This window comes from Diceros bicornis, chromosome 20, assembly GCF_020826845.1.
Source record: "Diceros bicornis minor isolate mBicDic1 chromosome 20, mDicBic1.mat.cur, whole genome shotgun sequence".
In the NCBI taxonomy this organism is placed as follows: Eukaryota; Metazoa; Chordata; class Mammalia; order Perissodactyla; family Rhinocerotidae; genus Diceros; species Diceros bicornis.
This window is the reverse complement of record NC_080759.1, coordinates 20,063,676-20,088,946: the sequence shown is the minus strand read 5'-3', so window position 1 is coordinate 20,088,946 and position 25,271 is coordinate 20,063,676. Positions and strand designations below refer to the sequence as shown.

Sequence of the window (25,271 nt, the reverse complement as noted above, 5' to 3'; positions counted from 1 at the left end):
ATTCTTATGCCAATACCACACTGTATTGATTGCTATAGCTTTATAGTAAGTCTTTTTTTTGAAAACATTTTTTTTTTTTGTGAGGAAGATCAGCCCTGAGCTAACATCCATGCCAGTCCTCCTCTTTTTGCTGAGGAAGACCTGCCCTGAGCTAACATCTATTGCCAGTCCTCCTCTTTTTCTCTTTTTCTCACCAAAGCCCCAGTAGATAGTTGTATGTCATAGTTGCACATCCTTCTAGTTGCTGTATGTGGGACGCCGCCTCAGTGTGGCCTGACAAGCGGTGTGTCGGTGCGCGCCCGGGATCCGAACCCGGGCCGCCAGTAGTGGAGCGCGCACACTTAACTGCTAAGCCATGGGGCTGGCCCCTATAGTAAGTCTTGAAGTTGGGTAGTGTCAGTCCTCCAACTTTGTTCTCCTCCATCAATATTGTGTTGATTATTCTGGATCTTTTGTCTCTCCATGTAAACTTTAGAATCAGTTTGTCAATATCCACAAAATAACTTGCTGGGATTTTGATTGGGATTGTATGTTGCATCTATAGATCAAGTTGGGAAGAACTGATGTTTTGACAATATTGAGTCCACGTATTCCATTAACATGGAATATCTCTCCATTTATTTAGTTCTTTAATTTTGTTCATCAGAGTTTTGTAGTTTCCCTCATATAGATCGTCTGCGTATTGTGTTAGATTTATACCAAACTGTTTCATTTTTTGGGGTGCTAATGTAAATGGTAATGTGTTTTTTATTTCAAATTCTACTTGTTCATTGCTGGTATATAGGAAAGCAGTTGACTTTTTGAATATTAACCTTGTATCCTGCAACCTTGTGTAATTGCATGTTAGTTCCAGGAGTTTTTTTTGTTAATTCTTTTGGATTTTCTACATAAATGATCATGTCATTTGTGAAAAAAGACAGTTTTATGTCTTCCTTCACAATATGTATACTTTTTATTTCCTTTTCTTGCCTTATTACATTAGTTGGAACTTCCAGTATGATGTTGAAAAGGAGTGATGAGAGGGTACTTCCTTGCCTTGTATGTGATCTTAGTGGGAAAGCTTCAAGTTTCTTACTATTAAGTATGGTGTTACTGTCGGTTTTTTGTGGATATTCTTTATCAAGTTGAGTAAATTCCCCCATCTTAACCATTTTTAAGTGTACAGTTGAATTCGTCCTTTTGAATACAATGTGAAATAGAGATCCATTTTTTCCTGCATATAGTAACCCAGTTTTCCCAGCACCATTTGTTAAGCCATCTGTCTTTTTTCTATTGATGTATGATGCAAATTTCATCTCTTATACAGTTTTGTTCTTATTTTTGTCTTAAAGCACTGGATAAAATCTACTGTTCATTGAATAATAGTAGAAATAATAAGCATTTAGACTTTTCCTCATTTCAGTGGGAGTGCTCCCAAACTTTTATAATTAAAATATGATGTTTGCTTTAGGCTTCTGTTAGTTTTTTTTTTTTTTTTTTTTTTAATCATGCCGGGGAAGTTTCTTTCTATTTCTGCTTGAATATTAGCTTTTTTCAGGAATTGCTGTTGAATGTCAGCAAATACTTTTTTTGGAATTACTGTTTTTCTCTTTTAAATCTGTTAATGTGGTGAAATAACTGGATTTTTTTTTTTAACTTTAACTAATTTTTGTATTTCTAGGATAAGCCTTGCATAGCTTTTTTATTGTAGTATTGGGTGAAATTAGATGTTTTATTTAGCACTTTTGAATTAATATGAGTAAGATTGGCCTGTAGTTTTCTTTTCTCGTCTTGTTCTCTTTTGATTTTGGTTTCAAGCTTTTTATCTTTTTAAAATATAAGTTCTGGAACATGGAAATTACCATTGATTACAGGTTTAGTAGAATTTGTCCACAGAACTGTCTAGGCCAGGATAGGTTGTTCTTCTTTTTCTTTCTCTTTTTTTTTAAAAAGTTTTGAAGCATAGTGTGCACACACATTTGGTATTTTTAATTGACTAAGATACACATCACAAATGTGCAGCTCACTGGATTTTCACAAGCTGGACAGTCCCTTGTAACCAGCACCCAGATCAAGAAACAGAGCATTAGCAGAACCCTAGAAGCCCTCTTATGTCTTCCTTCAAGGCACCATCATCTGTGCAGGAGTAACTACTATTCTGATTTCTGACAGCATAGATCAGCTTTCCCTATAAACAGGAATTATATAAAATGGAATCATACATTCTGTTCTCTTGTGTTCAAGCTTTTCTCCCTGTTGTTAGAAGTAGTTGTAGATTATTCATGGATGTGTAGCATTCCACTGTTTGAATATACCATAAATTATATTGATGGACATTTGGGTAGTTTCCAGTATTTTTCTATTATGAATTGTTCTGTTATGAATGTTTTATAGTACATGTATTTTGGTGGATATAAGAATATTATTAGTCAGAATATGATTGGCAGACCAGTAGCATTGACATCACCTGGGAACTTCTTAGAAATGCAGTGTCTCATGCTCCACCTGGAACTTCAGAATCTGCACTCTAACAAGATCCCCAGGCAATTTCTGTGCGCACTACTGTTGTAATTATATGATCTCTAGTTGGAAGACTGGCTGTTGATGATTTATAAATGTTCAGTCTTTCAGCTCCTTGAAATAATGAAGGGGATTAGAAGTCAGGACAGCTGATAGCCCTAAATACTGATAGGTTGTTTCAGAAGTCTTTGCCACTAAGTCTTTTCTCATCTTCCCTTACTCTTCCTCGTCTTGGGTTAAGCAGATCACTCTGGAGGAAGGTTAGAAGATTATAGAGGAATAGAGGTCATATTGAAGTCCCATAGCTTTTGGTTCTTCGACTTGGTGGTTGAATATGTGAATTTTTTTTGTTTTTTAAGTTCTTGTTCAAAATCTGGTCCTCCTTCCTAGATCTGGTCCAGATGTGACTATATGTAGGAGGTATTCTTTGTGGTCACTTGTTGGGGATTGCTTTCATTAACTTAAGTTCATTTTAAGTAGAGTTTATTTTTATTTCCTTTGGTTTGTTTTGACAGGTTTCAGAGCATTCAAGAAAAGCAGCTGTACTCCATCATTTATTAGTATTGTGGACTTCTTTATTGATATATTTGTTGCTGTATGCTTATTATGATGCGGATTGACCTCATATAATTCAGTGACAGCATATCATTACATTCATGAAAGTGAGAGCAGTAATCCCTAAAACTACTGTGAGGTTTAAAACTACTAAAAAAAATTAAATGTAAAGAAAATAATTACATATTTCCTCTGTATTGGGTGCAAATAGCAAAGACAGCAAGATGGGTTAATTTTTACTTAGAACCTTCTATTTTGGACCATAATTTTTGACTTCACCTGAGCTTTTTAAAAATTTTGCATGCTGGTTCCTGTAATTCTTAAAAATAATTGTATTTGTCCTGTGTTTTACTTATCAAATTTCAATGTTGAAGTGGGGTCTTTTTCAAAATTATTTTTAACTTTGTCCTCTGATTTACCATCTGGAGATGGCAAGGTGCTTCTGATATATCTACTGTAGAGAATGTGTACAGGACTTCAATAAGTAGGTTTTTAAGTCTGATAACTGGGTTCAGATTGAAGTCCAGTCTTCATACTGGCTGAATAACCTTGGCAAAGTTGCCTAGCTTGTCTAAACTATATGTTTTCTTGTTTTTAAAATGAAGATAATGCCTCATAAGTTTATGAGGATTAAATAAGCTAGTTAATATATATAAAGGCCCAGTGTAGTGCCTGGTACCTCTTGGCACTCCATAAGTGATAATTTTCTTGTTCATGTCTGATAACAGTTAGCTATCTTGAGTTTGACCACTTGTTTTAGTTGTCAACTAATTTTACTTAATCTATGACTATCATTGACTAGTTGAATCTTAAGTTTTCCTTTTGTATGTTATTTTATTCTTTTTTCCATGTCTGCTGCTAGTTCAGATCTTTTAAATTGTTTTTGGAATGAGTATAATTTAACACAGTTTGGGGATGGAAATCCACAGTTCTGAGCCTAGCTCTTACAGATTCTTTTATTTTGGGATTTTCACTTAGTTTAATCTTTTCTAAAAACTAACAAACTCAGCAACAGCTACCCTGCCTCCTAATAGGGTTATTACAAGGATAGGATCAAATGAGGTAATGTATATGAAAGTCCTTTTGTAAAGTATAAAGCCGTATACCAGTGTAAAATGCTTTTGTTGAAGGAGACAGTGCTTTGCGTTGTTTAATTGTATCCACTATAATTTTTCTGTTTTATTTGACCAAATACAATTGCTGGGGAAAGAAACCGTATATATAATGAGAATTTGCTTTTCTCTCCAGACATAGTTGACAATTTATTAAAATGGATGAAGCCATATCAGAATATAACATATCAGGTTTTAATCCTAAATTCCAAGCATGATTAAGATGTGCATGATAAGATATCATAGGCGTTTTAGTTAAGGAGCTATATTTCTTAGAAAGTCTTCAGATTCTGTAAGTGACCTTTCTTTCCTCATAGGCATAGTAAAATATAGCTAGCACAAGTTTAAGTAAATTTGCTTGACATGAGTCAGGTTCAGAATATAAAATTCCATGCTATTATTATGAAATCATGCCCCCCCATACACACTTATTTCTATGGTAATTTTTGGCTTTCTGTGTTGGTAATTGCATTTTTGTCATAGAAATTGAGAGAAGTGTACCACTAGATACCATAGTAACCAAGTGGACATATATCACGTGGCTCTTAAGTGTAAAATGAGTCAGATGAAGAATTACATAAAATTATAGGAGATGAGGGAGAAAAAAAATCAAAAAAAAGCTAAATAATAAAAATGCTGAAGGATAGGGAAATCTTGGGAAGCCTATCGGAAACTTAAATTAATTGAGTAAAGGATATTTTAGTCTGTTTCTTGAGCCTAAAACAATTCCTGTTGACTATTAAGAGCTTGCCATTTCTTATACATGAGTTACTTTCTTATGTATTTGAGTACCACTACGCTGAAGTCTGCTTTATATGTTGATTCAGGATGGAGATATGAGTGAGCACCTTATTCTCTTTTCTCTTGTTGTCTTTGTTTCACAGCTTGGGGACTACCAATCTTAGCCCAGTGCTTTCATTAGAACTTTCTGCAATGATGGAAATAATTCTCTAGCTGCACTACATTTAACTATTGAGCACTTGAAATGTGGCTAGTGCAACTGAGGAACTGAAATTTTAATTCTATTTAATTAATTTAATTTTGAATTTAAATAGCCACATGTGGCTAGGGACTACTGTATTACACAGCATAGCTTTAAAATTTGAGCCAGCTAAAGTTGGCTATTCTCATCCTGTATGTTTTGGTAGAGTCTGATAAACATTAGAAACTAGTGTTTGGAGAATTGTAAATTTTTCTGGCTGTATATTTGCCCGGAATGTCTTTGTCCTTGTGATGTCACCTTCCCCCTCCTCTTTACTCTTTGCCAAAAGCTGGGCTATTCCTTAGTGATACCGAAACTGATAGTTCCTCATGTGGAATCCCTTGAATGTTGGAGCAGTTAGATTTTGAATAGATTTCTTAAATTGGCTTTGAGTTTTCCATGATCTGAGAGCATTTGAACTTAACCTAGTTACTATGTCCTGGAACTCAGCAGCTTTAGGTTACTTGATGATGTCTAGCCTCATCAAGAGAGAAGGAAACTGGTATGAATTGTGATGCCAGAATTTATCAAGAGGAGGAACATATGGAAGAGGGGTATGTGACTTAAATATTTTTTAGCATATTTTATTTTTGGAAGTTTTTTTTTTTTACCGTGTTAAACATGTAGCAGCTAGTTAAGAATTCAAAGAATAATTGTTACCTGTGACTTTATTATAGAACTTTTATTGAAGACCTTTTCATAAAAAGAAATACCTACTGTATTAAAAATGTCATATATGTAAATTGTAAAGCTTAATAAATGTTTTGAACCACCACCCATTTTAAGAACATTACTAATACTGTTACATAGCTTATGTTCTCTTTTCCTATTCTGTCCTGTCCAGATCTCATCCTGCATCGTTTCTTTCCCTTGCTTTTTTAAAAAAACTTTATTGCACGTGTATGTCTTCCCAAACTCTATATTTAAGTTTGTTTCTTTGAGTTTTACGAAGATGGTACCTTCCTGTACAGTCTTTGTTTTGCAATTTGAATTTTTCAGTCAGTATTTTTTCTGAGGTTTATCCATGTTGCCAGTTGTTGTAGTTCATTTATAGTCATACTCTGTTGTGTGAATATACCACATATACATAAGATATATAATACTATATAATATAGTATAGAACACAATGTATATAATACTCTGTTGTGTGACTGTACCACATATTTTTATTCTCCTCTTGATGCACATTTGTTTCCTTTTTTGCTGTTATGGACAAAGCTGCCGTGAACATCCCTTTTTCTAGTTTGCTAAGTATATGTTTTTAAGTCATGAATAGTGTTGAATTATATTGTATACTTTTATCTATGGAGACAATTAGGTTTTTTAAAATCTGTTAATGTTGTTAATTACCTTTTTTAGATGTTCTGATGTTAAAATACCCACGCGTACTAGAATAAACCCAACTTGGTCATAATGTTTTATCTGTTCAGTTTACTCTTGGATTTGGTTTGCTAATATTTGTTTTTGGGATTTTGTATCTACTTATAAGTAGAGAGGTTTATAATTTTCTTCTATCCTTGTCATATCAAAGTTATGTTGGCCTTGTAGGGGAGGAAAAACTTTCCTTCTACCCTTCTAGGTTCAGTCCATTGTTGACTGAAATGTCATTATGCGGCATGTGACTGTATAAAAATTTAAGTACTGATAAGTAACATTTGTGTCATACAATCCTAAGTATTTTTAAAGTTCCATTGTAATTGTTTTCTTTGAGCTATGGGTTTTTTTTTTTTTTTTTTTGTGAGGAGATCAGCCCTGTGCTAACATCTGCCAATCCTCCTCTTCTTTTTGCTGAGGAAGATTGGCCCTGGGCTAACATCTGTGCCCATCTTCCTCCACTTTATATGGGACGCTGCCACAGCATGGCTTGCCAAGCGGTGTGTCGGTATGCACCTAGGATCCGAACCAGCGAACCCCGGGCCGCCGCAGCGGAGCACGCACACTTAACCGCTTGCGCCACCGGGCCGGCCCCTGAGCTATGGGTTTTATAGAAGTGTTTTTTTGTGTGTGTGTGTGAGGAAGATTAGCCCTGAGCTAACATCCAATGCCAATCCTCCTCTTTTTGCTGAGGTAGATTGGCTCTGGGCTAATAACTGTGCCCATCTTCTTCTACCTTATATGGGATGCTGCCACAGTATAGCTTGACAAGCAGTGCTTTGGTCTGCACTGGGGATCCGAACCTGTGAACCCCGAGTCGCTGAAGCGGAGCACACGGACTTAACCACTACGCCACCGGGCCAGCCACCCTAGAAGTGTTTTAAAAATATATTTCCAAATGAAAGATGATTTTAAACAAGTATTTTTGGAATTTAAAAACTTCTGATTTTACTGCATTGCGATTAGAGAATTTTGTGTAGATGCTATAGATTTTTTTTTTTTTTTTTGCCGAGGAAGATTCACCCTGAGCTAACATCTGGCACCAATCTTCCTCGTTTTGCTTGAGGAAGATTTGCCTTGAGCTAACATCTATTGCCAGTCTTCCTCTATTTTGTATGTGGGCTGCTGCCATAGCATGGCCACTGACGCGTGGTGTAGGTCTGCACCCGGAAACTGAACCTGGGCCGCTGAAGTGGAGCATGCCAAACTTAACCACTAGGCCACCAGGGCTGGTCCTGTATGATATTGATTTTTGAAATTTGTTGTTGAATTTGTATTGGCCTTCCAAGTGGTCAGTTTTTATAAACACTCATGTTGAAGAATGTCAGTTCTTTAATGTTGGATGCTATATAGTTCTGTGAAAGTGCATGGTATTCTATGGATGACTATAGTATACCTATTATCCTTCGATCAGTTTTTTTGCTATTACAGACAATGCTTATAAAAACCTTTATGTTGGGGCCGGCCCAGTGGTGCAAGTGGTTAAGTGCACGCGCTCTGCTGCGGCGACCAGGGGTTTGCCGGTTTGGATCCCGGGCGCACATCAACGCACTGCTTGGCAAGCCATGCTGTGGCGGCGTCCCATATAAAGTGGAGGAAGATGGGCACGGATGTGAGCCCAGGGCCAGTCTTCCTCAGCAGAAAAAGAGGAGGATTAGCAGATGTTAGCACAGGGCTGATCTCTTCACAAAAAAAAAAAAGCATCTTTATGTGTATCTGTGTTACCATGTGAGTATATCCAGAGGAGAAATTCATACTAATACACTTTCAAAAAGTAGATTCTTTTAAAATTAGGATGAAGATTGATTGAGTATATAGCTTCAATATAGTGTATGATTTGTGCTTGTTTGCCTACGTCCTTGGCTATTCCCAGTATTAGCAAACTTAAAATTGTTTTCCAGTCAATCATATGGTTGGAAAAAGCTATCTCCTTCTTTTGATTTCCCGTCTCCTTAATTATGAGTGATGGGCCGGCCCCATGGCTTAGTGGTTAAGTGCGTGTGGTCCGCTACTGGCGGCCCGGGTTCAGATCCCAGGTGCCCACTGACACACCGCTTCTCAGGCCGTGCTGAGGCCGCGTCCCACGTACAGCAACTAGAATGATGTGCAGCTATGACATACAACTATCTACTGGGGCTTTGGGGAGAAAAAAGGAGGAGGATTGGCAATAGATGTTGGCTCAGAGCTGGTCTTCCTCAGCAAAAAGAGGAGGATTAGCATGGATGTTAGCTCAGTGCTGATCTTCCTCAAAAAAAAAAAAAAATTATGAGTGAGATTTAGTCACCATTTATTTTTCTTTTGGAAAACTATCTATTCTTAGTCATAGCCCATTTTTCTACTAGGCTCGTGTCTGTCTTATTGTTGCATAAAATTCCTCCTTTGCCCTGTGAGTGGCATGTTGAAAAGGTTTAAAGTTTGCATACCACTAAGATATTTGTTGTTATTTTAACTGCTTCAAAATGTTATTTGCTTTAGAAATGGATGATGGACATTCTCAAAGAGATCCTTTCATGAGAAGTGGATTTGCATCTGGGAGGAGTTTGGGAAACAGAAGTAAGTATCTTTATCTTTGTTTAATCTTCTCAACTGTTGAATAGTGGAATGAAGAGAGGCTTTTATGGCTGTTCAGTGCAAAGCTAAATCTGTTATAATTCAGTGTATAGTAGACTTTGTTTGGATAATGAGTTCATCATTTTTTCAAATATCAGTTGTGCTGAGAGGTTCAATTATGGGTTTGTTACTATGAACATTAGAAATAATAAATATGTTAATATTACACTTGGGAATCTTTAATATTTAGGTATATTTTAAAATCCTATTTTAGAATAGGTTATGTGATAGTTTTTGATGCAGACTTCTAAACATTGTGGAATAAAGCCTTTTTAAATGAGAAAACCATCCCTGAGACAGATTTTACTACAAATTGTTAATTGCATGTGTTTTAGGTTGAAATACACATTAAACTTCTGATCAAAACTCTTTGTTGGATGTTAATACTTTAAAAAGTTGGCTTCATACTACATATAATCCTGGAAATTCGTAGACACATAAGTACAACTTTTTCCCCTTATAATTCAGCTAACGTTTTAATTAGTTTCAATCTCTGATATTTTTTCTTGTAACTTGCATAGCTGGTAATGTGTTTTTTTTGTTTCTCTCTTTTTTTTTTGTAAGGAAGATTAGCCCTGAGTTAACATCTGTTGCCAATCCTCCTCTTTTTTGCTGAGGAAGATTGGCCTTGGGCTAACATCCGTGCCCATCTTCCTCTACTTTATATGGGATGCCACCACAGCACGGCTTGATAAGCGGTGCGTAGGTCTGCGCCCAGGATCCAAACTGGCAAACCCCGGGCCACTGAAGTGGAGCACGCGACCTTAACCGCTTCGTCACCGGGCTGGCCCCTACCAGTAATGTGTTTTTGAAATTGACCCTTAATTGCTTAAAATATAATATTGATTAGCTTTTCATGTTCTGTGAAGTATGGCCTAAATAGCTTAACTTCTCGTATCACACTCATCTTTAGAATCTGACGAAAATACTGATAGTTGCTCATACACAATTTTGCATGTGGCTTTAGAAGTTTCACAGATCCCTGAACTTCCTTGTATTAGGATATTATAGAGATAATTAAGACAATTTATGAAGATCACAAGGTAGTGCTTTAATTTTTCCCTGTCCTAGTTTAAAGTGGCAGTTTATGATGTTTTGGATGGCTGTTGTTCCAGTTTTTTGTTTTAAGTAACCATACTGCCATAGCAACTCTGCCCTCAAAATTCTTAATCTAGTGGTAGAGAAACACATGGAACGAAAAATTATTACTAAAAAGAGATACACATAGTGTGCTGTGGGATTGTGGAGGAGGGATTGATTATGACTGAAAGACTAAAGGAAGACCTCACAGAAGAGGTGGCCTTTGAACTGGGCTTTTGAAGAATGAAAAGAACTTTGATAGGAAAAATAGGAAAGCAGGGAATGCCGTGCTGAAGGAACAAAATTTTAGAAGTTCACAATGTGGAGTCTAGGAAGTTGTTTGATATGAATTAAACTGTTGGGTATTCAGAGTTGTGTAGTGGGAGATAAAGCTAAGAAAGCATATACAGGGAAATACTATGGAGGGATGAGGAGGTGAAGGGGAGTGGTATTCATACTTTTTTTTTTTCTTTATTATGTAGTCCCTTCCTAATTTTAATTTTAAAAGTGGAAAGATTGAGAGTGATATAAGTACTAGAAAAATGAATAAATAATAAATAGAATAATTAAGACAAGAGTATAAAATTTTCAATAGCAATGACTTTCACATGGGCATAATGTAAATAGCTGTCTCTGTCAGGGTGAGGTTTCATTATACAGAAAATCAGAGTTGAATTTCTTGATTAAGTCACTAGAAAAATAACTAGTAGAAAGCTGTATTTCACCAGTAGTGTATTTATGTTTTTATCTTGATATCATAATTTAAGAGTTTTTTAAAAAACAACTTACATATATTATATGTTTATAAGTTCCTGTGCTACTCTCTCCCCATCCTTGGAAGTCCCCTTACCCCGAGGTTCGTTTAATTCCTAGTTTTTGATGACACGCGTAATTTTGTATGTTAAACAATTTTAACTCTATCTGAACTTTTTCAGATGCTCGCGAGTCTAATAAAAGAGAGAATACTACCACAGGGGGTAGCTTTGGAGTTGGAAAGGGTTTTGGAAACAGAGGTAAACTGCTTATGATATCTTACAGTTAAAACTTGAGTGACCCCCAAGTTTTCCAGTCTTTGAGTTCATATTTCCCTTAAATATACATAGGAAGTGTGTGCTTTTCCCAAGAATTTATGAGGATCACAAGGGAGTGCTTTCACTTTCCTAGTCATAGTTTAGAGCAGCAGTGTATGCTGCTCTGGGTGTGTTTGCTATTCCATTAGCTTTTTTTTTTTTTTTTTGATAGCCGTGCTAGTTGCCGCAGCATCTCTTCAAATTGATTTACCCCACAGGTGAACCCCAGTTTTTTTCTTCTGTACTCAAGACTCCCTTCCCTTGCCCCCCCACAAGAGATCCATCTTATGCTTCCAAAGGTGAATTTGAGTCTCCATCTTTAGTTGAGCAAAGAACCACTAGAAGCTTTGAAATTATTTTTTTTCCATTAAAAACTATAAATCAGAACTTAGGCAGAATTTAAGATCAAGACCAACAGTGTGTAGGTGGAAGACTTTCCCAAGCATTTTGGAAACCCAGAATTTGACTCTTTGGGGGAGGAGGAGTATGGAGGGGAAGATGCAATTATAGAAGGCAGTAGAATATAATCCTTTTCTGAACCAGCTTCAGAGCTTGCAATTATTTAAATGAATAAAATAACTCAAAACTTAGGTTTTGTGATAATATACTCTTTCTGTAGGGATTGTCTTTATTTTGAAATTATATATCTGCTCACGGAAAAACTTTTTTGTCATCCAATCATATATTGAGGCTATAGGGTACTTACTTTTTATATGCTGGTTGTGTATTAAATTTCCATGGAGTTTTGTGCTAGAAGGGACATTAGATTTTGTTGAACCTGACATGTTAAGTGACTTGATATGTATACATTTTGCATATAAATTTAACATCTTTCAAACAGTAATTGATTAGTATCTGTATTACAGGTGCCATAATTTAATATATTTAATATTTTATAATTTAGATTAAATACTGATTGACAGGCATTGTATATTGACATTTAATTTTAAGGTGTATTATTCCCTGAATATCTCTGCAGTAAAGATCATTTTATTAAGACTCAGCATTTTGAGATTTTATGAAATATTGCTGATGGATGCTTTTAAAATTAATTTTAGAGACATGTCTCTATGCTCCAGAGATGTATAAATCTAGACACAGGGTTTTATTAAGTGATAAATTTGAAAGCAGAGCTTGATGAAAGATTGTTTTTTTTAAATTTTGTAAACCGAAAGAAGTCGGCAAAATTTCTTTGTTACTGAAAAGGGAAAAATTATTAAATATTGGATTATAATTTAGTGTATTGGCCTCTGGCAGATGAAGAGATTATAAGTGAATTTATAAAATTTAAAAAATTTTGATATTTTGAATAGAAAGTATATAGTGGTTATACTGACATATAGCCCTGTTTTGCCCCTGTACATATAGAGGAATGTATGACATTTGAGGTAATATAACGTTGGCTGACATTTTAACCTTAATAAATTGACACAAGGCAGAAATTGTAATACAAACCTGTATGAGTTCTCATTCACTATTTATGTATATAGTTGTATGTGGTTTATCCTATTTTAAAGGGGCATCATAACTAGTAGTCCCTGTAAGGTGTTTTGTTTTTTTTTTCTCCACAGAGGTACAGGTAATTGTTGTTTTAAGAAATTTGCAAGTTTAATTTTATTGTTTTTTATAGATTTTTCAAATAACAAGTTTGAAGAAGGTGATAGCTCTGGTTTCTGGAGAGGTAAGTTTAGTGTTTTTTGTAGTGACTTTTAAAATTTAATGTCCAGAGTACATGCTAAAGAGAAACTAAGATTAAGTATCTTAGTCTGTTCCAATTCTGATTTATTTAAACCCAGTTTTATAAAGCAGCTATAGCCAGAGCCTTAACCAAGAATTCAGGTATTCTAATTTGGCCTATTGCCACCTGCCTTAATCTGTGGAGGTGCAACTTTTGAATGCTGTGCTACCTCAAGAAAAAGGGGGTAGTAGAAAGAACAAGTAAAGAATCAAAGCTCCGCTTCCCTATATAAATACGGTTTGGGACCTGTTGGTCCCTATTCAGACTCAAATAAGTCTTGACAGTAGAAAAAGATTCATGATAATGTGGATCACTGCTGAAATCAAAGGTATTTCTGTCAAAGGTACTGATACTGTGGTTTGGAGGAATACAGAGAATGATGAAAATAGAGTAATGTAACCAAAAGATAGACTATAATAATTAACGGTGCTTTCCCAGTAGAACCTGAGAGAGTAGATTAGGGTGAGGCCTTGGAACCTGTATTTAAAAAGCATCCCTGGTGATTCTGATGCCTCTTTTGGTTGGTAACCATTGATTTATGGAATCTTTGTAACATAATGTATTTTGGAGTTCCAAACTTTAATTCATGTCCCTGCTCTGCTACCTGCTGGTTGAGTGACTTAGAGCAAGTTGTTTAATTTCTCGGAGCCACACTTTCCTATTCTGTAGAATGGAGGTCATCTATTTGATAGGTGTTGTTAGGCAGACTAAATGAGAATGCATGTAAAAGCCTGAAGCTTAGTTACATTCATGGTAAACAATAAATGCCATCTATTTTCATTAAGTATTTGAGAATTGATCTTATACTCCTATCAGTGATTCTCAAAATCAAAACCAACCCTAGACCTGATTACCTTAAAACCCCACTGGAATAAGGTGGAGTTTTAATATGTCAAATGAGACTTTCCTCAAACTATTGCCAGTCTCATTCTCCCTGCTTCTGTCTGCTTTTTCTCCTATCCCATTCAAATGAAAACATACATAACATAGAACTAATGTTTGAGAGAAGAAAAATATCACTATCTTTATTCTTTTCCGTTTTCCAACTTTTAATTAATATTCAAAATCATTTCCATTTATCAAAGATCTTCCTCCCCAGTTGATTCCTTTCAGTGATGGGCTAGAGCGCTTTTGAGCACAAATTGGTTTCTTAAAGGACTTCAGAGAACTTCTTTTTTCCAAAATGATCTACTTTCTTCCCTTTGGTCTGCTTTCTTCTGTTCTCATTCTTAGTTCTCCTAAAATAAAAAATTATATGTAAGGATTGAATATTTTCGTTCTCACAATTGTTGTTGGCAAGCCCAGGAACAAGTTTTGATATCATGATAGAAACCTTTTCTCTGCACACAAATGTATAGTGTGTTCTGTGGTTATTTTCTTTGCAATCTAGTTTCCCCTAGCTGGTATATGTAGTGAGTAAGGAGCTCAGATTTTGGAGTTGGACACCCTAGGTTTTAGATCTAGATCATCATCTTCCTGTCAGTTGTATTATCTTGAAAAATGTATTTAACTTCTCTGTATTTCTTCTTCTCTATTTATGAAATGAGGATAATACCCATCTCACGAGGTTTTTGTGAGGATTTAAAAAGTTAATACGTACAATTCATTTAGGACAATGCCAGACATAGACTAAGTTCTATATGCATTGTTATTACTATTATTTTTATATAATTAATAGGTTGTAACTAATCTTAGGATCATTATCTCATTTTTGTTTGTGCTGGGCTTTCTTTTCTTTTCTTTTTGTGGGGAAGGTCAGCCCTGAGCTAACATCTATGCCAATCCTCCTCTTTTTGCTGAGGAAGACTGGCCCTGGGCTGACATCTGTGCCCCTCTTCCTCTATTTTATATGGGACGCTGCCAAAGCGTGGCTTGACAAACGGTGCGTCAGTGCACGCCCGGGTTCCGAACTGGCGAACCCTGGGCCGCTGCAGTGGAGCCATGCGTGCTTAACCACTTGCGCCACCGGGCCGGCCCCCCCGGGAATTTATTTTTAACAAACTTTCCAGATAATTCTTAGGCAGCTTTCAGTGTAGTGATCCTCGTACCACTATCTCTAAACCCTGGTAAACGTCATTAAGAACAGAAAAACCAGGATATCTCCAAATTCTTTCATTAGAATGAATGGGGGAAAGTTTGGATATATTTAAAAAACACTAATGTCTCAGGTTTATTAACAAAGGCAAATTACAGAGATAATGATGACATTATAAAAAGAATAGTCATGTATTTCTAGTGGTCTGTGGACGGCATCTGAGAACCACTTGACGACTTAATAGTTTAGATATTTCTGAAACCATTTTTAGTCAAACTGACTTTATGAAATTCTTATTTTTTGGCTTGTGCCTAGCACATGGCAAATAGTAGGTTCCCAATTATACACTTAACATTTAATATTTGGATATATTAGGTGATTTGTATAGGAAATGGACTGAATAATGTCTTTATATTTCTGTTAAAATTATTTCAAGAATTGTTCATATTTTAACTTATGAAATTATTTATTTTGTTTTCTTAATGATTTATCTTGTGACAGTGCTATTTTTAGATATTACATCTTGAAAGTTAATTATTTTGATGCTATTCACATGTTAAATTTTTATTTAAGAGTCTACTAATGACTGTGAAGATAATCAAACACGGAACAGAGGATTTTCCAAGAGAGGTGGTAAGGACCACATTTTGGAACAATTTGTACTTAAGACAGAAATACTAAACTGACAAAACTGATTTTGAAAGAAAGAAAAATTCTAGTAGTGAAAAACTTTGAAGAAAAATACTTTGGCATATATTTTATGCTATTAATACTTGAGTGAATATTCAGTAGGTGTCCCTCCTTCCACTTTCTAGTATCACTGGATTTTTGTTTTCTAAGATCTCCAGAATGTGCTATGAAGTACAGAAGAGGCACTGTGTGAATCATGGTCAGTCACAATATAGATAAAGTGGAATGTCTTTGTCTCTGAATAGAGACATCTGAATGTGTCTGAATAGGATCATTGGAGTTGTAGGGGAGGGAAGAAATTGTAGATTACTTTTTGTTCAAATTTAGCAGTACTCCACCGTACTCTGTTAATCCTACCTCCAGTGAAGTTGAGCTGAGATGGTACAAAAATTATCATGCTTAATTCTTGATTATCTATAGGCAGACATGTTAAAATAGCAACAACAAAACCCACAAAAAAACATAGTGAATTTATCATAAAATTGCTACAGATGTGCAAATCTACTTACAGGAAAAGAGTTTATTGTTTTGCAACTCCATAGAAATCAGATACATCTGTGTTTTTGCTGCAACTTGAGGACATCTGTTTTCCTTGTTCATTAGATGGTTAGCTTGTTGAATGGCAGGCCCTCCCTAGAGAAGCTGGGACTTGCTGTGGATTTCAGTATAGCTTTGTTGGGTCTGTGAAGTGGGGAGGAGTTTGGTGATGAATGAGAGATGGCTATTTGTCTCATAAGTTGAGTCTTTTTATGATAATTGCAAGGGGCTGTATAATGATGGGGAGGAAATTTAGCTAAGAAAAAAACATGACTCCTAGCATTGCTTTTTTTTTTCCTTTTTGACAAGCAATTTTTGACACTTAATGTTCCTAAATTATAGCTCTTATTTTAAAAATTTTTGTTTTCTGCAGAGCAGTGAATATCTTCCTTACTGTTACATTTTCTTTAAATTGATTTAATTCTTACTTAAGTGAGACAGTCAAAAGCCAGTTGCAGCTAGCTCTTTGTGCTTGATCCTGGCTTATTGACTAGTATAGGGTGACTAGCAGGGACACGGTCATTTTTCAGTCATTATTCTCTGTAGGTGTATACATTTGAGTGTAGGAAATGTGCACATGGTGGTCACTCAGTAAATATAAATATATGTGTGTAAATATAAGTGTATCTAAGTTTATATTGAGTATGACATGATATAGAACCAGACAGGTGCGTATAGCATAAATGTATAGCTGAATGATTTTTCAGTAACTAAATACACCTGGGCTCAGTGTGTTCACAAGCATCCAGATCAAGACATAGAAGTTACTAGCACCTCAAAAGCCCCTTTCACGCTCATTTTTGCTCACTAGCAACACTCTTCCCCCACCAGGTTAACCTCTATTCTGACTTCTAGCAGCGTAGAGTAATTTTATCTGTTTTTGTACCTAATATAACTTCCACTTAATGTATATGTGAGATTCATTCATATTGTTGGTTGCAGTTGCAGATCATTATCATTGCTTTTGTTCTACTGTTCTGCTAATGTTAGGTATTTGTATTTCTTTCAGTTTTGGGCTATTTTGAAACTGCTGCTGTGAACATTCTGGTACATTTCTTTTGGTAACATTGGTATATATTCAGAAGTAGAATTGCTGGTCATAGAATATATATGTTTTTGGCTTTAATAGCTATTGTCAAATGTTTTTGGAGTAAATATGCTAAGATACAGTCCCACATCCTCACCAATACTTAGTATTTTCTTTTTCTTTCATTTTAACCATTCTGCTGAGTGTGTGGTGGTGTATCCTATTGTGTTTTTAATTTGCATTTCCTTGATGGACTAATGAAATATGTGGCTCTTCATATGTTTATTGGCCATTTGGACATCATTTTTTATGTAGTGCCTATTCAAGTCTTTTGTCCACTTTTCTGTTGGCTGTCTTTATTTTTACCTTGTTAGTTGTAAATAATTTAAAACTTACATAAAATTTGTGAGAATAGTACAGATAACTCCAGTATGACATTTATAGTGGAAGTCTTTTAATGAATAGAAGTTACTCATTTTAATCAAGCCCAATTTACCAGTTCTATCTTTTATGGTAGTACTTTTTTTTCGTCCTGTTTAAGAACTCTTTACTCCTAAAGTCATAAAGATGTTCTCTCTATTTTCCTTTTAAAACTTTATCTTTTGAGTTTCCACATTCAGATTAATGAATAAATCTGAATAAATTATTTCATCTGGAATTTATTTTTGTGTATGGTGTAAGGTAGGGATCAAGGTACAATTTTTTCCCACATAAGGCTGTCAAGTTGATCCAGTATCACTTATTGAAAAGATTTTCCCTTCCACTCTACACTACAAGCCTGCCTTTGTCCTAAATTAGGTGGCAGTATATATGTGGTACTGTTTCTGGACTTAGTTTCATTCCGTTGGTCAGTTTCTCTATTTTTGCATCGTTGCCATATAGTCTAATTACTGTTGTTTTAGAATAGGTCCTGGTATTTAGTATGTAAGTCTTCTAAGTTTATCGTTCTTCAAGATTACTCAGGTTATTCTTAGTCCTTTGCATTTCCATGTGATTTTTAGAATCAGTTTACTAATTTCCAGAAAAAAACCTAATGGCATTTTTATTGGGGTTGCATTGAATCTGTAGATTAATTTGGGGAGAATGAACATCTCTATAATATAGAGTCTTCCAATCCATGAATATCGCCATTTATTTAGATCTTTAATTTTTCCTACTATGTTCTGTAGTTTTCGCTATAGAGTTTTTCTACATCTCTCTATACCTGAATATTTTATATTCTGTGATGCAAATTTTTTTATTGAGCTAATACTTCATATAACATAAACGTCACCATTTTTTTAATAGTTTTTTTTTTTTGGAGGTGAGGAAGATTGGCCCTGAGCTAACATCTGTTGCCAGTCTTCCCCTTTTTGCTTGAGGAAGATTGTTCCTGAGCTAACGTCTGTGCCAGTCTTCCTCTATTTTGTATGTGGGATGCCACTGCAACATGGCTTGATGAGCGGTGTGTAGGTCCATGCCTGGGATCTGAACCCATGAACCCCAGGCTGCCGAAGTGGAGCACGCAGACCTAACCACTACGCCACTGGGCAGGCCCCAAACCTCACCATTTTTTTTTTTTTTTTGAGGAAGATTAACCCTGAGCTAACATCTGTTGCCATTCCTCCTTTTTGCTAAGAAAGAATGGCCTTGACCTCACATCTGTGCCCATCTTCCTCTACTTTATGTGGGGAGCCACCTTAGCATGGCTTGATGAGTGGTGTGCAGGTCCGCGTACAGGATTCGAACCTGCAAACTCTGGGCTGATGAAGCGGAGCATGTGAACCCAACTGCTGTGCCACCAGCCGGCCCCTTTCACCATTTTTAAAGAGAAGTTTGAGTGGTTTTAAATATATTCACTATGTTGTGTGACCATAACCACTGTCTAATTCCGGAACATTTCTTTTTCCCCAAAAAGAAACCCTTGTGCCTATTAGCAGTTAGTCCCCCTCTCCCCATCCCCCCCCCCCCCCCCCGCCATCCTCTGGCAACCACCAGTCTGCTTTCTATAGCTATGAATTTGCTGATTCTGGACATTTCATATAAATGAAATTATATAATATGTGGTCGTCTTGTGTTTGACTTCTTTCACTTAACATGCTGTTCTCAAGGTGCATCCATGTTGTAGCATGTGATAGTACCTCATTCCTTTTTTATGGCAAATAATATTGCATTGTATAGATATACACATTCTGTTTATTCATCCGCTGATATTGGGTTGTTTCCCTTTTTGCACTATAATGACTAAGATACAAACATTTATGTATGAGTTGTGTGTGAACATGTTTTTATTTTTCCGGAGTATGTCCCTAGGAATGGAATTGCTGGATCATATGGTAACTCTTACGTTCAACTTTTTGAAGAGCTGCTAAATTGTTTTCCGCAGCAGCTGCATCATTTTACATTTCCACTTACAATGTATGAGGGTTCCAATTTCTCCGCATCATTACCAGTGCTTGTTATTGTCTGTCTTTTTGATTATAGCCATCCTAGTGGGTGTAAAGTGGTATCTCATTGTGGTTTAGATTTGCATTTCTTGATGACTGTGATGTTGAGCAGCTTTTCATGTGTGTATTGGCCATTTGTATACCTTCTTTGGAGAGATGTCTATTCAGATCATTTGCTCATTTGAAAAATTGGGTTGTCTTTTTATTGTTTTAAAAATTCTTATATATATTCTTCATATAAGTGTCATCAGATATATGATTTGCAAATATTTTCTCTTTGGGTTATTTTTTAACTTTCTTGATGGTTTCCTTTGAAACACAAAAGATTTAAATTTTGTTGCTATTCAGTTTATCTGGTTTTTTTCTTTTGTTGCTTGTGCTTTTGGTGTCATATCTAGAAACCCTTTGCCTGTTCCAAGATAATGCAGATTTTCAGTGATGTTTCTTTCTAATAACTTTATAGTTTTCACTCTTACATTTAAGTAAATCTTTGAATCATTTTGAGTTCATTTTTGCATATGGTAGTCCAACTTAATTCTTTTGCATGTGGATATCCACTTGTTCCAGCACTATTTGTTCATGTTTTATATTGATGTGTGTAGGTATAGATCTCTTTAGGTTTATCCTACCTGGAATTTGTTAAGCTTCTTGGATGTGTTGATTCATATTTTTCATCAAATTTGGGAAATTTTCTGCTGTTATTTTTTTTTTATTGTGGTAAAATAACTATAGTATTTGCCATTTTAACTATATTTAAGTGTATAATTCAGTGGCTTAATGTATATTTATGCTGTTTTGCAGTTGTCACCACTGTCTATTTTCAAAACATTTTCATCACCCAAGCAGAAACCTGTATCTGTTAAGCAGTAACTCCCCATACCTTCTTCCTCTCAGTCCCCAGTAACCTCTATTCTATGTTCTCTATGAATTTGTCTATTCTAGATATTTCATACAGGTGGAATCACATAATATTTGCCCTTTTGTGTCTGGCTTAATTTACTTAGCATAACATTTTCAATGTTCATCCATATTGTAGCATGTAACAGAACCATATTCCTTTTTATGGCTGAATAATATTCCGTTGTATGTGTACACCACATTTTATTTGTCCATTAATCTGTTGATGTACACTTGGGTTTTTTACTCTTTTTGGCTGTTGTGAATAATGCTACTATGAACATTCATATACAGTTATCTGTATGAGTCAATGTTTTCTCATCTTTTAGATATATGTCTAGAAATGGCATTACCAGGGGCTAGGGTTGGGATAAGTTAAAATATGCCCCAAAGTTCACCGTTCTTACTGAGAATTAGCCTTTAAAAAAAGAAGTTCCCTGGGTTGCTGCAAGTCTGATTAATTTTCAGAGCTAGCAAAATGTTAATTCTGATAGTTTTTGTCCATTTTTTTTCTTTTTTTGGAATAGCAGAATTTGGAGTTCCTTACTTTGCCACTTTCACTGTCAGTGATCCATATCATTTAAAATTTTTTATTTTGTTTGCTAGTATGTAGAAATACAATTGACTTTTGTATATCAAAGTTTCAGTGACCTCACTAATTTATGGTAAGTACTTTTTTTAAATGAAAAAAGATCTTCATGTTTCTTTTACACAAAGTTTAAATGATTTACAAACTCATTCTTTTCTGAAGGTTGTTACCAGACGTCTTTAAGAACTGCAGGAGATTGTCAGCTCTCCCTTATGAAATGCAGAATATACCTCATGGAAGGACTCGTGTCATCTTTAAAAATATATTAATGTTATTTTATGAAAAGTGACATTTAAAGTGGTAAATTTTGAAATATTTCAATAACTCAGAAAAGCACAGAATATTCTAATATACAAACATGTATATATTACTACCTGGATTTAATAGGAACATTTTGTCATATTTACTTCAAATATAGAAAAAATATTGCAGAATTGTTGGAAGACTTGTCCTCTCTTTATATTTGATATCTTCCCCTTCCCAGAGGTAGCTTATTTTGACATTGGTGTGTACTTCCTATCCATATTTTTTTTAAAGTTTAATATTATACCTATCTTTTTGTGACCTTTTTGTTCAACATTTTTTAAGATGATCCATTGAAAGTGTAGATCTGTTTCATTCATTTTAAGTTCTGTAGTGTTTTACTTACTTTTTAACCTATTTATTTTAACAAAGATCATTTTTTTTTTATTTTTTTATTGTGAAATTTTTTTTGTAAAAGATCATTATTTTTAAGACCATGTAGGGTTTGTGGAATTTCTGCCCCTCTCTTCAAACAAGGTTGTGTAGACTTTTAATTCTACATAACGTCCGTGTTCTTTTCACCTCTAGTTATTAGCCTCCTTATATAACTTGGAATTGGCGTCAACTAAGGGAAAAGAAGAACATTTCATTTAAATGTCTGAGTTTCTGCTATATATGGAATAATTAAGGTATAGATACCAGAGGTACTGAGGCATTATGTAGTCATTGGCTCAGTAGAAAAGGTAGATTTGAAAAGGAACCGAATTAAACTTACAGGAAAGAATAGAGTGATTAAAAACATGATAGATGGATTAAACACATTAAACACAGATGAATAGAATAAGTGAATCCAAAGATAGATCTGAGGAAATTCTCTAAATTTGGAAATGGAACATATGAAAGCAGTTAATGGTTATGGAAGATAGAATAAGAAGCGATGTTATTCCAACATATGTCTAAATATCTCCTGAGGAGAGTTAAAAGAAAATGGGAGGAGGGAAAGCGGGGGAAAGGAGACTCGTCAAAAAAGAATAGATGAGACTTTTCCAGAGTTAAAGAGGTATAAGAGTCCTGAGCAAACTAAATAAAAACAAATTTACACCCTGTGCATGCATTGGAATTACAATATTACAGAGATAAAAAATCTTTAAAACTGCTATAGAGGGCCGGCCCTGTGGCTTAGTGGTTAAGTGCGCGCGCTCCGCTGGCGGCCCGGGTTCGATCCCGGGTGCGTACCGACGCACCGCTTCTCTGGCCATGCTGAGGCCGCGTCCCACATACAGCAACTAGAAGGATGTGCAGCTGTGACATACAACTATCTACTGGGGCTTCCGGTAGATAGTTGAGGAGGAGGATTGGTAATAGATGTTAGCTCAGAGCCGGTCTTCCTCAGCAGAAAGAGGAGGATTAGCACGGATGTTAGCTCAGGGCTGATCTTCCTCACCAAAAAAAAAATAAAAATAAAAACAAAACAAAAAAAAAAAATAAAAATAAAAACAAAACAAAACAAAAAACTGCTATAGAAAAAAGATCCACCTATAAAAGAGCAATATATTGACAGCAAAGGTAGAGGTAAGACTATAGTAAATTTCAGAATGCTGGGAGAGAATAGCTCTGAATCCAAACTGCTGTATTCAGATAATTAAGATGTCGGAAATAATACCATTCAGATAAAGATGGTGTTTAATACTCTCAGCCTATTGAGGAAAGAACTACTAAATCATATATATTAGTAAGAAGGAAACTGATTACAGGAAGAAAGGAGTAGGAAGCAATGATGAGCCAAAATAAATTAAAAAATTTTAAAATTGGTAAACATATTGGTTAACCTAAATAAATAAGCTAGTAATAACAATGATGATTAATTTCAGGGTTTTAAAATAGGAAAGAACTTGGGCCGGCCCCGTGGCTTAGCGGTTGAGTGTGCGCGCTCCGCTACTGGCGGCCCAGGTTCGGATCCCGGGCGCGCACCGACGCACCATTTGTCCAGCCATGCTGAGGCCACGTCCCACATACAGCAACTAGGAGGATGTGCAACTACGACCTGCAACTATCTACTGGCACTTTGGGGGAAAAAAATAAATAAATAAAATTATAAAAAAAAAAAAAAAAGAAAGAACTAAAATACTAGCAAATGAAAAGACTGAAGATTTTTGCCAGCTCAGTAGGAAGGAGAAGAGATTAAATATTCCTTAAATATTCATTGTGAAATTGAAGGATATCAGTAAAAGCATAAAATAAAATAAAGCATTTGGGGAAATCTAATAGAAGGACAGAAAAGAGAACAAAAAGCATTGGAAAAACTCAGTAAAGAGAAAATACAAAATAAGATGATAGAAAATAAAAATCCATACATATATCAGTAACTATAATATATGTAAACATATTTCAATGTAAAGTTGAAAATAAAGAGAAAAAATGTTGGTCCAATATTAATGGAAAAAAACTAGTATAGAAATAGACAAAATAGACTCTAAGACAGACGTATTACAGATAAAGAAATGATTACTTAATGTTAAAAGGCATGTTCACTGGGAAGACATTGCAGTTCTTGACATGGTTTGAGGAAGATTTGCCCAGGGCTAACGTGTGCCAGTCTTCCTCTATTTTTTGGTGTGTAGGCTTGCCAGCACAGCATGGCCACTAACAGAGCAGCAGTATAGGTCCGCGCCCAGGAACTGAAACTGGGCAGCTGAAGTAGAGTGCACTGAACTTAACACTAGGCCACTGGGGCTGGCCCCATATTCTTATACATAAAGCAAAAATAGACATAATTATAAGGAAACATTTGCAAATCCTAGTTAAACCATTAATCCTAGGTTTAAATAATTTTCCCTTAGAAACTTAATCATTCCCTAGAAATGATTAAGACTATAGAAGATTTGAATACCAGTTACTAAGCTTGATTTAAGAGTTCTATTTGGAATAATATACCCCCAAATTATAAATTACACGTGGTTTTCTAGCTTGTGGGAAATATATACAAGTTGACCATCTATTAGGCCAAAAGGAAGTCCCAAAATATACCATAGAATGTATATAATAGATCATGTCCTTTTGTTAAAGTACAATAAAAGTAGAAATCAATAACAAAAATTTTAACCCTTGTGGTTTGGATACTGAATTTCGCAGTTATGGAAATAGTGAAATATTTAGAACTGAATGACAGTAAAAACAGAACACATCAGAACTTAACAGGATATAGCTAAAATGGATAGCTTTTAGAGGAAATTTTATAGTCTTAAATGCATCCATTGGAAAGGAAATTGTGTTCAACTTAAAGTAATTAGAAAAAGAATAAAAACTCAATAGAAGGAAGTAAAAAACGTAATAGGCACAAATGCTAGAAACAGATACAGTGGAGTTTTATTCAGCAGTAGTAGTGGATGAAGTACATTTTCACACAGCAAAAACGAAGGTGAATAAAAGAAGCAAGAGGAATATATTCTGTATGATTCCATTATATAAAGCTCAAAAACAAAACTAAATGTGTTGCATAAAGGTATGTATGTAGTTGGTAAAATTAAAATAAGATCAAGGAAATGAAAAACAATTCAGAATATTGGTTAGATGGGGGGCAGGTGCCTGGGGAAAGGAGGGAAACATGATAGGCAAAGACACACCTGGGAGGCAAAGGTACTGGGAACATTTTAGTCTTAAGCTGGATGGTGCGTTCATAGGTTTTCATTTTATCATATTTTAAACTTACATATATGTTTTATATATTTATGCACACATACACAAGAAAGTAACTTATACCAAAAAAAAAAAAAGATCAGAAAGATAAACTGTTCTTGAAGAGAGAGA

At 35.2% G+C, this 25,271-nt stretch overlaps 1 protein-coding gene across 1 annotated transcript in view; it reads left to right on the top strand.

Moving 5' to 3' along the window:
- The window catches only part of DDX4 (DEAD-box helicase 4), a 68,184-nt gene that overhangs the window by 16,727 nt on the left and 26,186 nt on the right, over positions 1–25,271 (top strand). Inside the window, exons 3-5 of the mRNA XM_058563472.1 lie at positions 8,998–9,075; positions 12,913–12,963; positions 15,629–15,688. Coding sequence (XP_058419455.1) covers positions 8,998–9,075; positions 12,913–12,963; positions 15,629–15,688 — 189 coding nt within the window. The remainder of the gene's footprint in view (positions 1–8,997; positions 9,076–12,912; positions 12,964–15,628; positions 15,689–25,271) is intronic.